The 16,319-nt window shown below is 35.3% G+C and overlaps 1 protein-coding gene across 1 annotated transcript in view; it reads left to right on the top strand.

The window, feature by feature from the left end:
- FRYL (FRY like transcription coactivator) overlaps nucleotides 1–16,319 on the top strand; it is a 148,507-nt gene that overhangs the window by 32,582 nt on the left and 99,606 nt on the right. The window contains exons 4-9 of the mRNA XM_054582148.1: nucleotides 2,041–2,180; nucleotides 3,092–3,188; nucleotides 12,327–12,406; nucleotides 12,796–12,876; nucleotides 15,225–15,393; nucleotides 15,682–15,774. Of these exons, the coding sequence (XP_054438123.1) occupies nucleotides 2,041–2,180; nucleotides 3,092–3,188; nucleotides 12,327–12,406; nucleotides 12,796–12,876; nucleotides 15,225–15,393; nucleotides 15,682–15,774 (660 nt within the window). The remainder of the gene's footprint in view (nucleotides 1–2,040; nucleotides 2,181–3,091; nucleotides 3,189–12,326; nucleotides 12,407–12,795; nucleotides 12,877–15,224; nucleotides 15,394–15,681; nucleotides 15,775–16,319) is intronic.

Genomic DNA, 16,319 nt, shown 5'->3' with positions numbered 1-16,319 from the left:
TTCTTTTTTCCTGCTGAGATTAAATGTTTGATCAAGTGTTATTTTTATCATAATTATGTTTGCTCAAGAATTGTTTTATTATATGTTGTTTGAAAAAACCAATAACCCAGATTAGCTTTCTGTTGCCATCTAGTATTTCAAGCTGCCTTTCTCGTCATTATGTATCTAGGAAATAGATCTTAATGTTCCTTAGTCTACTTGATTAGATAAAGATGACTAGTTAGAATTACTTGGTGAAGACATACCAAAATACTGTCTCTGGATCTTGCTCCAGTTCTGCTGAGTCTGAGCAGTGCTCTGGCACCTGTATTTTACAACAGCCCACTAGGTAATTCTGATGCATACGTATCCTTAGTAAATAGCCACTAGCCTAAGAAGAAACCATAAATAGGAGGTTAGTCCTCTATTATAGCAATAATCAGATCACTTTATGTAATGCTTTTCATGTCTTAATGCTGCCACAAAAGTATTATTACTTAATTAATTACTTAAATAAGATTATTTTAAGATTATTTAGAACCTTCAATCCAGTTCACTAATGATGAATGAGTGAATATACAATCAGAATTTGAAATCCTATTAAAACAAGGTTTTAGGAAATTTTCCATCTATTTCTTATGTAAATGATTAATAAAACTATAAGTGATCATACAACATAGGTTGATTTTTTTCCCAATAAAAACTGTGTGCTTTAAACTATTTTAATATATATTTTCTATAGCAGATGGTGTTTTATTGATCCTTCTTTATTAACAATAAACCATATCTTTTGAGTGATACAGTTCATCGTTAATACAATATTAATGAAAAAATTAATTGATTAAAATTAGAATCTTGTTTTACTTTACTCCCCTATATTAGAAACCATTTACCTGTCAAATTATGGCAATTTATAAATGAAACCATGATTAAACGAAGGCAGAGATAATGAAAAAGAGAACAGCCTATACAATTTAATAAATTGTTACATTCTTTTCTATTTTCCTGGATGAAGTAAATTCTGAAGTTATATGAAGAGTATAAAATAGTAGGAAAATTAAAATTTTAATTACGAGAGTTATCAATTTATCTTCATTTCTCATACTTCCTTGTAGTCATGGAACTGAATGAGACCTTGAGTATTCCTTTTCATTAAGGAAAAAAGTAAAGCATCTTTTACTGTATGCTGATTGAAAATATTAGTTTTTTGAGCAGTGACTTGAACCAGATACAGAATTGCTTATGAAAAGAGAGTTTTTTTCTTAAGATGAAGTGACTCTAGGGACTGCTCAGGGTAGCGGTGCCCTGCCTGCCACCACCACAGGCACGTCGCAGTCTTTCACTAAGTGAATCTGACACTCGCCTAAAATACAGATAGTTTTAGGGGATCATCAAATTAAGTAGCAGTTGTTCATCCTATGACATTTTCTTTATGCTGTCCATTTATATATTCTAAGCTTTAAAAGCTTGTGTACAATACATTTCTAATATGTTCATTTGTATCACAAATTAATTCTGAAATTATAACCCTCTGTTCTATATCATGGCAGTACAGAGTAAACTGGAGTTTTTCCCACACTTCTAACATACTACAGTCTTCTTTGTTTCTACTTCTCTTTATCTATTCTACTGGCAACTTTTTAGAGCCTTTTGTTCACAGGAGGGGAGAGGAAGTGGCTGGGGGAGGGGAAATAAATGTATGTGTATGTTTTTTTTCATGGTATGCATAGCAGTTCTCTGAGAGGTATCCATGTGTTTAATCAGGGACATTATTGGTGGTCAGGTTTCTATCCATGTGAGTAGCATGTGGAGGCAGCGAAAAGGTAGAAAGCCCCTGAGCTAAACTGAAGGATTGGGGTAAAGTTTAACGGTGGGGGAAACTTAGCCCAGTTCACTACTTGGTGGTACCCCTAGCCGTTGTTTAAATTTTAAAACACATTCATTGCTTTTAGTTACTCTGTTTATTCGAGAAATGTTAATTATTTTTAAGTGACTGCTAACATAGTCGGTGGCATCGTACTCTGATGTGGTATTTTATCTTGTAATATCTTGTATTTTCAGTTGATAAGCTCTATGAGCTCAGTAGCAGAGCACTGTCTCCCTTCCTTACTCCGCACCTTGTTTGACTGGTACAGACGCCAGAATGGAACCGAAGATGAATCTTACGAGTACAGGCCTCGATCTAGCACAAAATCTAAGGGGTAAGTGGCTCATTTTCCGCTGTTCCACCTGGAATGGAAATGCTTCCAAATAAGGGGGTGGTAATGTTATCAACTGAATATTGTTATTGTTTGGTTTCTAAGCAAAACCATTGATTACTTTTGTTATGAAATGGTACTAAAAGGAGAGGATAATCCAAACTTAAACTGTAGATCAGGGTATGGTACCAGGTAGAGTAGGTGCATCCATATAGTACTCATCAGTGGGATTAGTTATGCAAAACCGAGCTTTAATAGCCATAGAGGAAATTAAGAAAATATTCAAAGGATGTCATGTTCAAATGGTTTGTGAAGGGAAACAGTGGTGGTGATAAAGGAAGACTGTCAAAACCCCATGTTATTTACCATGAGACCCGTTTGGGTGCTCAAATCCTAGAGCTTGTCTTCTCCTTTTTCAAATTTCCTGGGGAGATTTTGGCTTTTAGTAAACCGTCTGTGTTCAGATGATGGTCCATGATTTAGAAATGGACTTCAGTAGATGCCAGTCATGATTTTTCAACTTAGACTTGCGAGAAAGTTAACCTGGCACTGTATTTTCATCAGAAAAGTTTTTGTTTCAGTTCTTAATTAAGAAGTAATACTAGTCAAATATGGAACAATGTTATATTTTCTAAAGGCCATTTGAAATATATTTCTTCCTCTGACTAGGTTTTTTAAATTAGGTTTAATTTCTGACCAATGTAATAGTGAAATGTGCACATAACTTCTTAGTGTACAAAAGTGAAAGAACATGAGAACGTGTAATACATATATTGGGTTGTTAAGAAAACTTGTACAATAGCTATAGGACAGCATACATGTTGGGAACTCAGTAAATAATTTGAACTACTAACCAATACCTGTTTTAAAATTTATATTCTTAATGCATTCCTAATTTGGGATTCTTGTTTCAGGGATGAACAGCAACGTGAAAGAGATTATCTTCTTGAAAGGAGAGACTTAGCAGTAGATTTCATTTTTTGTTTAGTTTTAGTTGAAGTTTTAAAGCAGGTAAGTGCTTTTCTTTCTGCAAAGTCTGTTTCTTATTTTTTCCCTTATTTTTCCTTTGTGTTTCGTTTACCTTATTTAGGATGTCATATGTAAAATTCTGGCCCACGTAAACTGAGGTCCTGTAATTTAATACACCTGTTTCAGTTGCCTGAGGCTTTCATTTTCTGTACCTATCACTGCCTGTTCCTTTTACCTTTGTATGCCATCAAGACGTGAAATCACGTCAGCAAAATGGAGCTGAATAGAAATGTGTTAAATATGGGCCTTTAGCTGTAAATATAGTGTGTCTGTCATTCATCTACTGCAATCTCCTTTTTAACTTCCGCCTTCAAAGAATTTCTTTTTCTAAGTCCTCAAGCCTGCGTTTCAACATTTAATACTTGTGCAGTAATAGTTGGAGAATGGGGGTGATTTGACAGGGTAAGACTGAATTGTCAAAGATGATCCATATTTTACCAGTCATGCACATTGTAGTGTTTTAAAAAAGAAATTAGAAAATGTAAAGGAAAAATTATATTTTGTTTTGTTTTGTTTTTAATTTTATTTTAATTTATTTTTTCAAATACATTTGTCTCTGCCTACCCCCCACCACTTTCCCTTGCATATTTTGCATATTACATGTTTGGACAGGAAGTTTTGTTTGTTATGTAAAGTGAAATAGAAGATATAATGTGGCAATAAACAGCAATAAACAGATATAAAAGTTAATTGATAATCTATTTTTTGACATAGCCAATATAAAAAAATATTTGAATTATGTAATCATTTATACTTTGCCCTTGTTTTTTACAATGTCTGTGAAAAGACATTGAAATCTGAATATCTAAAATCTGTAAATAAAAGTAATTTAGAATATGTAAAATAGATGAGTTAATCAAAGTTAAAATCACTTTAAAGACTTATTTATTTTTAGAGAAAGGGGAAGGGAAGGAGAAAGAGATAAAGAGAAACATCAATTGTTTACCTCTTGTACACTCGCCAGCCAGGGACCAAACCCTTAACCCAGGCATGTACCCTGATGAGGAATTGAACTAGAACTTTTCACTTTGTGGGACGATGTCCAACCAACTGAGCCACACCAGTCAGGGCGTAAAATCACTTTATTTTGTACCCATCCTAAAGATTTTTTCATAAACTTGGGAAAGAAATTTCTTCCAGGAGTTGTGCTAATAAGCCAGATTGTCATTTTGTGGTCTCTCAGTTTAGCTGGGATCCTATGAGCCTGAAGTAATTAGGGATAAGAGGAGCTGGGGACCCAAACTGGCCATACACCACGAGTGGCCTTTACAAGGCCTCATTGTGGTTGATCCCTAGCGTCCTGTGTGTGCTAAATGTAGCTCATTTTAGTGGTTTGGCCACCATCATTTTCACTTTGCTTAAATAGCACAGGATTTCCTCTTTTAGCAGGAGAGACGGCAAACTTCTTACACCGATATTCAGGACTGATCTGTCTTGGTTGCGCCTTTTCGCCTTTGTTTCCTCTGACATTTTTCTATTTTGCAATCAATCTCTCTCTCATTTAATAGCTCTCCCTAACTGCGCTAGCTTCAGAGCACTTCAACACAAAGACAGCCCCTGGAGGTCGTTCTTTCTCTTCTTCCTCTCTGTCCCTTTCCTTCTTCTTCTCCTTCCTCTTCATCTTCATCCTCTTTCTCCTCCATCTCTTTGTCCAAAATAATTGAGATAGCTCTTCTGGTGGAAGGAAAATCAGGATCTATACGCAAAAGAACATTGTTCCAGTGGGCTCATTCTTTAAGTCCCAAAAATTCCTTTTAGACCCATGGTCCATGGACTGAAAAATGTGAGGAAGAGAAATACAGAGGCTCTGATCCTATTTGTTTTTGGTTCTGTCGCCACAGCGTTCCAGCCTATGGTTCCCTTTCCGCTTGCCTGTATCTCTCTTTTTTATCATTGTCTTCATACCTTCATTCAAATGCACCCATCAAAGAATAAAATACATCACTAAGAATATAGATATACTTTATTTAAAATCCTATAGAGGAATTTTTTTTCTTCCCTAGTAAAAGGTGTCTTTTTAGCTTCTTTAAAAACTAATAAAAGTACAGAAAATGAAGTAAAAATCAATAGAACTTTCCAAAATATCATGATAAACTAACCCAATTTTCTTCAGTGTCAAACTGATGTAGGGTTTAATAGATCCAAAGAGCAATCAATGTAATATATCTTGAGTTTAATAAGACTTTCACTTTGTCCCACATAATATACACATATTAAAATGTGATTTAGACAGTCCCAGGAGCATTGAAGCATTGATACGTTGTTGGCTCAGTCTTAAGCAGGAGTAAATATTCCTTGTGGGTCAGTTCTTGACCTCATATATTAGCAATTATTTGTTTCTTGAATAATTCGTCATGTCTTCAGTGATGATCACACATATTTAGAACTGTTCATAATGCATGAAGACTATATCCTTTGTATCTGCTGATCATCATCATCAATTCTGGGAGGTAGTTGTGGCAAGTGTTTCGGTCCCAGCTGTGCCATCCACTTGCTGTGTAACTTGGCCAGGTTATTCCCTACTAACTGTCCTCCATAAAGGAGGGATGATAATAGTACCATTTTTTAGAAACATGAGAATTAAATACAGTAATGCCTGGGGCATGGAAATGTCCAGTGTTATCTATTATTTTCCTTTTACAGATGAAGACAAGTTCTTAGTTGTAGTGACTTGCTGAAGATTATAAAGCTAGTTCACTTTTTTACTCAAAGTTTTCTCCCTTTAATAATAAAAATAAAATTATTGGTAAAATTGTTGGTGCAAAATTGGGGAAAATGGCCAGCATCTTTTAAAATTAAGGTATTAATCCTAACAAGGTAGATGAAGAATTGAGTTAGTATAAATGTGATGAAATTAGTGTGATTCACTGCGGGGACAAAATTAATTCAAGAGGTCAAGGACTAATTTCATTTTTTTGAGACAGAAGAATAATTTTTGGGTCAGAGCTAACTACAAATGTCAGAAATATCACATTCATAAAGTCTGAAGCAATTTCCTTTGTATATTGAATTTTAGTCAGATGTGTTTATGCAGTGAAACAAGAAGATTGGAAAACCAGGTTTGTGAATCATTTCAAGCTCTTGGCTTAGTTTTATCAGTCCTGTTGTGACATATCAAAAGGTGGAGTAGACCTTTAGTATTTTCAGATTTAACATTACCATTTTAGATGTTGATAAGCAGCTCTGAAGGTTACAGGGTGATTTGTAATTTTGCGGAAGCATGAATTTGTTCTCCTTTGTGTAGAGAGCTGGTCTTTTAGATAATGAATGAGTCTCATCAACACCCCAATGTCCACATCTTAACCTAGTTTTGTTGTTTTCACTTTTATGATGTGATAAAAGCATTAAATTTTTGGAGGTCGTGGTAGGAATAGCCTTGGCATAAAATTTCAGTATTCTTTGGGATGCATGCTTCTTGAATGTTCAAGTAGAATTAGATCCGCTTCTAAAATCACTCAAATGACAAGATTTTGAAAAATTCTTCATATTAAAAATGGGAATATTATTTCATGAAAGTAGAACCTTTTTTCTATAAACTAAAATAGGATTCTCTCCCTGCTTTTCACAATTCAGTTTGGGGGGATTTTTTTTTACTATTAAAGGTAAGGGGAGAAAGAGAGAGTTCAGAAATGTTTGTGCATTCCGATAGCATTCATTCTTCAAGCAAAATTTTTAGAGATTGTGCTTCCATCCCCAAATTAAAGATATATTTCTTCTTTCACTTCTGTTTCTGTTCTAATGTGAAAAAAGTGAATATTTTCTTTGCTCATCTTTTTCAATTATTAAATGCATTTTTATTATCTCAAACTGGGCACACAGTGTATTCTAGAGATATACATACACACCAACTTCAGAACTTCAGTTCCCTCACCTGTAAAATTGGGGGCAAATATCTGTCTACCTTGTAAGGCTGTTATAAGTATTGTAAATAAGCCTAATCTGGCACAAAGACACAGAAAAAGGGTTGATGGTGGTAGTAGTAGGATAATAAGAAAGATCACAACGTGGCTTAGTAGTGTTCCCAGCTATCATTGTTAGTCTTCGGGCATAATTGGAACAAATAAAGACTGTTTAGGAGAAACTGCAGGTTTAAGTCACCTTGTGTTTCATATCTCTGGGCTAGAGCACACCAAACATCCCTGAGAAGCAATCCATGTGTAAAACCATAGCACAGCACAGTAAGCAGGGTACCAAAAGTTAAATCATGTAAAATGCAGTGTTGCATTATTGCGAGGTCATGGAAACTTCTTGGGCCAGCTGCTTGTTTAGCACTGTCAGTTCTGGAATAGTGCTGGGAGTCGGGCAGTTTGATCCAGTCCCAGCCTATCACCTAGTGGCGATGTGCTCTCTGTCAGCAGTGATTCCAGTAACTTCTTTGCTTCTGTGAGGCTCGTTTTGTTGGCCCTCTCCAGGGAAGATCAGTCTGGGAAAATACATCGGCCTCCCGGCTTCCGTGATGGACTCGGGTTTCTTGCTACTTTTTTTCCTACTAGGCCTTGATCTCGATATCTAGTTTCTTCATCTCGCCTACATTCCCCGTAGGTAAGAATTTTGGCCTGGGCCCTTTTCGAGAAGAGTGGGAAAAGCAAGAGGACAAGAATCAGTCTCCAGTTATAATACACAGGGCTTTGCATTCTCTCAGGGCCAGTAAGTATAGGGTTCTCCTCTATTGTCTTCAGTTTACAGGTGAGGAGGTTGAAACTTCTGCAAGGGTATGGACCGTGTGAAAGGAGAAGTCTTGGTTTGATTGGACTAACCCAAAATCGATAGCCTTTCTATACTTTTTATCATTACAATGAAGAAAATGTTTTTATTTATTGTGTAATGGTTTGGTTACAGTTTACCTATAATAAATTGAGCAGCTTGGTGTAGATTTAAGGGAGCACTTTGGGAATGCTGCTTTTATTTTCTTCTTAATCTGAGATAAATTGCGTGCTCCTGAAAAGGGTGCTCGGGGTACCAAGTAAGACTGCCTTGCCTCTCCTTAATTGAGCAGCTAACATTCTGAAATTCCTGTATCAGTATGATGTGATTGTTACACTTTTATAATGATTGGATGTGTTCGCCTGTATAAGATTGAAAAGCTTCTTGTAATTATCCATTCAATCATAAAATCCTGGTTAAGTATGTCTAATGCTGGAGAGATTCTGGATTTAAAATTTTAGTTTACCACTATGAGACAAAGGTTAAGACTGTTCTTCCAGAGTCTCTGAATTCTTGAACTTTATTATGCAGAATACATTCAGTTTCTACTCTGTTGTTAACGTGGGATTTAAATATCTCAGTTTCCATGTGGTGATGAATATAGTTCTTTTTTTTCCCCCCCTGTATCATCAGGTTACCTTTAAAAGGTTCTCCAAAGCCTAGAAAGGCAGAGTTTGGACCACAGCTGCTCCCTCACTTAACCCTGCTTGATTCTGTGATAGGGCAGTGTAGAGAGTCTCCCTCACAGTGCGTTCTCTTCAAATCGCATTCCAGGTACAGGCCTTCAGGACAGCCCAATTTCTAGGAAATGTGAGACAAATGCTCTTTCTCAGCCTCCTCTGGTCAAAAATAAAGACTGAGCCACTTAGCCCCAAGGAGGCGATAGCCTAGCCACGGATCCTGGAGTCAAGTTTCGCCAGGAGCCTTTTAAAGCCCTGTGGGCTGCCAGGCCCCCGTCTGCCTGGGGCAGTGTTTCAGAAGCGGGGTGCCAGCGTTGGAGGTTGTGCGATTTTAGTCACCTTCTCCCTGGGATGAGAATGGAAGTACTTGGTTGCTTATTAGAATTCTTGTTCCTTGTTACAGTATGTATGATTACTCTCACCTACTCTCTCTCTCGTATTTACTAGCTTAGAATCAGCTCCTGATCCCTATTCAGGACTAAATTCAGTCCCCTCCGGAGAGACTCCTGATTTACGTTTGGAAGAAATACGTTATCTTTATTTGGAATAGCTCTCCTTCAAACCCCCAGAGGAAGCATTCTGACCACCTCTGAGTAATTATAATTCTCGACTATTTTTTCCCCAGTTTGGTTTTTGGCTTTCTTGGTTATATTTAATATTTAATTATAATTTCATTGTATTGCTCAGGTGTTCTGGAATCTACATTGTTAAAAATTTTATGCAAATGTAGAATTCCTATGTGTTTTGTTTTCATTGGACCTCAGGCCCACAGGATTGGATGTATTGGGATTCTGGTTAAAGGCACACTGTTGTCATTGATCTCTGCGTGGCCGCCCATGGTCACCTGTGAGCCTCCCACCAGACACTCTGAGAGCTAGACTGTTACCTACGGTGTAACCTCACTATGTGCCTGTCTCCTTGTTCACTCCCTGGCTGCTTTCTTATCAGTATACTGATTTTTATGTTATTTCCTGAACTTTTAAAAAGGTTTTGATATGCAAGGGGGTACCCCGCAAGAGCCCAGAATTTATTTATAAAGTGTTGTGTATTTATTCTTACATATTTAAACGTTGGTCACCTATTGAGACCTTTTTTCCAGTTTTTCCAAAAACTGTTTTCCAAAAAACAGTTTTGGAACTCGACGATTTTGATGCCGTTGAGTGCTTCTGCCATTTTTTGTTTCACCTCTTTCACATCAACAAAATGTTTGCTTTTGAGGACTTTTTTCCATCTGGGGAAACAAAAAAATGTTGCTCGGGGTGAGATTGGGTAAATGGGAGGCTGGGGCATGGGCCTCATGCCGTTTTTTGGTTGAAAACTGCTGAACACTCAGTAAGGTGTGGGCAGGTGTGCTCATAAATCACCTGTCATGAAATGGACAAACGTGTTGAAAGAACCCCCCCACCGCCAGCCAAAACACTGAGGCCGAATGCAGCCTCTCACATCAACACCAGCTGGTGCACTGATACAAATGGGTTCCTAGAACACTTACCAGTGGGGGAAGCCTGTCCTACAAAGGCCTGCCCTCCAGAAGATAATTCTGTTTTGTGTTTTTTTTAAATAATAAATTTTTCTTGTTTTTAGTCTTTCTAAAAAAGTGTGTCATATTGTCTGTTGTCCCTCTGGGAGTTTTTTCCCCCCTCAACGTTATGTTACTAAGGTTAACCAATGAAGTGTGTAGTTATATATTATTGTTTTCTTAAATGTGTAATTGCTAGTGTGGTGAAGCTCCATCCTCCCAGGTTTAGTACTTAGGGCCCTGCAAATTAAAGTGACAGATTAACAGGAGAAAAGGTTTATTATGTATGCATGTGGAGGCCTTCACAGAAAAGGTTTATTATGTATGCATGTGGAGGTCTAACCCTAACGGGTTAGACTCAAAAACTTACTTAACAAAGAACAACATACATTGTGGAAAAGTGACGAGACGAAGGAAAAGGTTTCGGGCTTCTAGGGGTGGTAAGTTGTGGGAAGGTATATGTACAGGGTGGGGGGACTAATGGCGAATACAGGCTATTTGGTGTAAGATGTGTTTGTGCAGACCCACCTCAGTGCCCACTTCTGTTTCCAGTGACGACAGCTGTTCTTCTCCCCTTGGAATGGGGAAGGGGATGGGGGACTGCTTTTAGCCAGAAAGGGGGAGAAAAGAGAGCTGTTTCGCAGTTGCCATAAACTCAAAATAATCCTTATGTCAGCTTGTCATGTTTTGTAGTGACTACGTCCATTCTCTTCGCTAGATTGCACACTGTAAATAATTGATTTAAACTTCCACCAGAAATGTACATGATACCTCATTGATTTACATTATCTTTGTTATTTGGCATTGTCAGGTTCATTTTTTTTTTCCCATGGAGTAGGTGTGAATAGGATATTTTGTGCATTTTTATTCTCCTTATTACTGATAAAATCAAGCATCTTTTCATATGAATGTTGTCTTAGGACTAAGTATAATAGAGGACGAAAATAGAAAGTTGTAAAACTTTGCTGAAAGACTTTAAAGAGATAGGAAGTTATTCCATGTAAATCTATAAGACTGTAGGTATTCCCAAACTGATCTAAGGATTCATTGCAGCTCCAGTAATCTAACAATTACTGTGCAACTTGAAGTGGAAATTGATGTGGAAGAACAAAGTGCCAAGAATAGTCAAAATATCTCTGAACAAAGATGGGGGGGTTAGGACTTGCAGTATAGTATACTTGAACTTATTAATAAGTAAGCTCTAATAATTAAGACTGCCTGATTTTAGTACACACATATATTGTACAAATTGATAGCTCAAAAGCAGACCCACACATGTGTAACTAGACTCTGTATTAGTGATGATCTGTATAACCTTTGACCCAGCTGTTCCTCTCTTCTGACTCTTTCCCAAGAAGTATTCAAGTACATAACATTTACTGCACAAAATGTTTGTTGTATAACATATATATTGAATGTAGAAAATCTGTACTGAAATGTTCATTAATAGGGAGGTCATTAAATAAATTATATGTACTGAATATTTTATGGCTGTTAAAAAAATATAAGGAGAAACTCTTAAGTACTGAATGGAAATATGCATTATTCTGTTAAGTAAAAATAAGAAGTGTGTGTATGTGCACACTTGCGTGCATGTGGAGAAAGTCTGGAAGGGTATATACTAAGTTTTTAATAGTAATTATATTTGGGAAAAGAGGCAGGGATTTTAATTTCTGATTTAAATATTTGATTTTTTTTTACAGATTAGGAACTAGCATGGAATTTTTTAAAAAAAACTAAACAAAGCATGTTTAAATGACAAATTTCTAATACTAATAAAGCCATAAATAGTTTAAATTGTCCGAAAAGTTGGTGTTCCTTGTGGATGCTCCTATGATAGAAAATCAGACTGTAGAAACTGTGGAGCCGGCTCTGGCAAAGGCCCTTTTCCTATAGGTGTCGTGGCGTTACACGTGTCTGTGGTTGTAACTTTCTGACACTAACAATTGGAGCAGCAGCAACAAACTTTTCCCCTACATAGTCCATTGTTCAGTGATTTGTGGTTATGAAGATAGTATTTTTACATTTAGAGCTTGTTAAATTAAATGTTCATCTAAATTCTTAAAGAAAGAGTATTTTTTAGAAAATCAAAGATTGACAGATTAGTAATATGTCATAACATGAAAATTAAAATTAACTATTGATTTAATTTGTTGAAATGATAAGACTACTCGTAGAAGACTTTTATTTAGCTCTTATTGGATTTCTTTATTCTAGATTCCTGTTCATCCTGTGCCTGATCCCTTAGTTCATGAAGTTCTAAACTTAGCTTTCAAGCACTTTAAACATAAGGAAGGGTAAGTAAAATACTAACTTGGGATTGTTGCTTTTCTCTATGGCTTGGGTTTATATTGTTTAAATATACGTACTTTGAACTCTCATCTATCATTTGTTTTTAGTGTTCAAAGCAATTATCTTCCTATTTTTTTAAATCCACACAAAATACTTAGAGGAATGACTTTGTAAAAAGAATTCTGAAAACTGCTGATTGGATTTATAAAGAATCAGAAGGTTAAATATCATGGCAAATTAAAACCTAGAGATGGAAAATTTATGTGATTTTTATTATCCTATAAATAAAATCTTCAAAGAAAAGTCTATCATACTCTAATAAGAAATTTTTATGTTTCGTAAGAGTTTATTGAAAAATGTAATGAATAATACATTTGTTCTCTTGCTGTTTCAGATATTCAGGAACCAACACTGGGAATGTGCACATTATTGCAGATTTATATGCAGAGGTGATAGGGGTTCTTACCCAATCAAAGTAAGTGGCGCTGATTTTGATTTGCTTTTTGTTTTAACATGCTTCATTAATAATATAATAGACACTGACCGTTTTAAACCTACTATATTTTTCAGAATTCTTGTGAAATCTGTTCTACTTTTAATTGTTAAACTGCTCTTTTCCTTAGAGGATTTTAAAGTAGTACCCGTACTTTAATTTCACAACTCATTTTAATTTTGGAGGGCATTCCCGTAAATATATGAATTGAGGAAGTCAGAAACTGCCAAGAATAGTCAGTACATTACCATGTTTACTATTTTTAACAGTTCTACAAGAAGCGTTTTTTTCATTTTTGTAAAATCTTCGTTTTAGAACTCTTTACAGAGATAATAATTATTTTTAATACTTCCCAGCTGAGTGCTTTTATTCCTGAGATAGCAATGCAGTCTCTTCCTTCTAATCATTTTATTTGTTTTAATATTAAACAGTTTTGAATAGATAGAAGGGATACCTAATACCTATTAGGAAAGATAAAAGCTACTAGGTTGCTCAGTGAAAAATGTTACTTGTTCAGAGTTATGCTCATTGAGCTGTATTGAACCATCATTATAGTAAACACTAAAAAGAAGTTTGTCTTTAGTATTTTGTGTTTGCTGTAAAGACTGTGGAAGATTTTGAATTTCCTTTGTTGCTACTGGGAAATTTATAAGGTAAAAAGTATCAATTTGGATTTTTGGTGGTTCATTTAAGGAACGTTTGGCCCTGAAATCACCATATAAAAGCCTTTCTAAATTTTAAGAAGGCAAGCATTGTTAATGTTTAGTAGTTTAGGTTTTAATATTAAGTAATGTATTTTATTTAGTATATTTTTCATCCTTTGTAATATATATACTAGGTATCCTTGCTATAGAACTTAGAACATAGTTTGAGGATTTTATGTGACTTGGACAATAATATCTTAATATCTCATTTATTTTTAATCAGTAACAGATCCCTGTCTTAAGAATTATAGACAGAAAGGCATAGACACAAGCAATGATGTATTTATTTTTATGGCATAGTAGTTCATGATTTTTAAATTTTTAATCAAAAATGAATTTCTATCAAGGTTATAGATTAGAAATTCTAAATTATACATTAGGAAGTGGGATGCAGGAGAACATAGCATCATCACTAAGTTAATTCTAGGATGGTAAAGGTTATAAATCCAAATGGCCAAGGTAATTTGTGAAATGATGCTCACCCTCATAAGTCACTCAGCAACCTTGAGGGGTTTCCCACCCGTACACATAATAAGCCTGGGAGGGGAGAAGAGAAAAGGCTGTGAGACGTGTTACAGTCTTGCCTATGCATTTCCTTTGATTGTGGTGACTAATAATTATTATGAGAAATTTAGTAAAAGAAAAAAACCTTTGGGTTCTCATACTATTGCAATGTCAAGGTATTTATTCACTTTATAAATGTTTTAATATAACACAAAAGAATACTTTCATGAAAAATGGTATTGTAGTCTCCAGTAGTCAAATGGAAATAGATAAGTTAAACTTCCTTTCATGTACCCATATCTCACTAATATGTGATTTTCTTCTTCCTCTCACTGTAGTCAGGGACCATTGGAAAGCATACTTCTTTTGTCATTTCAACTTTCAGGAACTGGCTTCTCCAAGTAACATTAACAGTAAAATCTTTAGTTGTTTTATAGTATATAGAGGAGGAAAATGAAGTATTACTGGTTAATAAACAATTAATAAACAATTAGATATCTTCTTTTCAGTGTAAGCAATGAGAAATGTAGTGGCCTTAGCAGTTGCGGCCGTTTGAGTCCAGGATGGCACTCACGTTTTCAAATTGTTTTGGTTCTTGAGCTGATTCAGACTGTGAGACCCATGCCCTCCCACCCTTCTTCAGCTTTTCTGCAGTGCAGTGAGATACTAGTTTTGAGTGGTAATTAATAGTCTGTAATGGCTTGCTTTACCTCTCTCAGTCCACTGTCTATATAACTCAAATTGCGGGCTTTATTAGAAGGAGCCTTAAAAATCGGAGACACTCTGATTTACATGGGGAAGTTTTTTGGGTGGGTTATTGGATCTTATTTTTATTATAATTATTAATTATTAAATGGTAATGGTGCTGTATCAATGATTATAGAGGAATAAATAAATCCTGTTAGTCCACTTTAAGGAACTTCTGGTTTTAAAAGAAATAAATAGGAAATTGAGAATAACAAATATTTTTGTCTTCCTCTGTATGTTTTTCTGTTAATTTTGATGAGGGTAGAGAAAGGAGATGATGTTTAGGTAAAGCGCCTTTTGATTTCAACCTTAAATAACATGTAGGAAATTAGTGTTTTTAACTCATATGAAATTATGTATCTGTGTGCATTAAAGGTTTCAGGCTGTGAGGAAGAAGTTTATGACAGAATTAAAAGAACTGCGACTTAAGGAACAAAGTCCACATGTGGTACAAAGTGTCATCAGCTTAATAATGGGAATGAAATTTTTCCGAGTGAAAATGTATCCTGTAGAAGATTTTGAAGCTTCATTTCAGTTTATGCAGGTGATATACCCTCTCAGTTGCAGAGATCTGGCCTAACAATGGCGTTTCTTGCTCTTCCTGACTTTTAAAAAGAAACAAAATATATATAAATTGACATTGTTATTAATTATTTATTCCAATTATTAAGTATTCACAAGTGTAAATTAACTTTCTTTTTTTTTTAAATTTAAGCATGCTTTGACCATAGCTTTTTGGTAAAATTGCAGTGTTTACAAAATTACTATGATATGAAAAATTAGTTAATCTTCCTTTTTTGCTAACCTAATATATCTCCCTCCCCACCCCAAGGAATGTGCTCAGTATTTCTTAGAAGTAAAAGATAAAGATATAAAACATGCACTTGCCGGTTTATTTGTGGAGATTCTTATCCCTGTAGCTGCTGTAAGTATATATTTATTTTTATACTGTTTTAAAAGTACCTTTTTACTAAAGAAGGTGCTCCATGAAATATTCTTACTTTCTGGTAATCTAATGACAATTAAGCAGAAACTCTGAATGCAATTTGGGCATAGGGGAAAATGATTATTAGCAACATAACAAAAGAGCATCCATCAGTCTTTTAACAAAAGAACAAGCCCTCAAGATTCAGAAACAGGAGTCCAAGTATTTGCATCCAGCATAATGGTTGTCTGAAGTGGCTCAATATACCACACTGCATTTAATCATGGCTTTCTCTCCTTAACGAAATGACAGCCGTTTCAGTAGCCACTGAAGAATTTAAAAATAATGTCACATACATCCTGGAATTTACAGGACTGGCTTGATTTTATATGTTCTGTTCTGTAGTTTCCATGACATCATACCTATTAAAATATGTCCTCTGAATTATTTAGAAAATATGAAGGCAGTAACTTTTTATGGTGTACATACAGTGTGTTATTCAAAACTAACTTTGCAGTTACTAGTAATGAAGTATCTATAGTAAT

Source organism: Pteronotus mesoamericanus, unplaced genomic scaffold (assembly GCF_021234165.1).
Source record: "Pteronotus mesoamericanus isolate MK-2021 breed Mesoamerican mustached bat unplaced genomic scaffold, CSHL_Meso_final contig_68, whole genome shotgun sequence".
NCBI lineage: Eukaryota > Metazoa > Chordata > Mammalia > Chiroptera > Mormoopidae > Pteronotus > Pteronotus mesoamericanus.
This window is presented reverse-complemented; position numbering and strand designations above follow the sequence as displayed.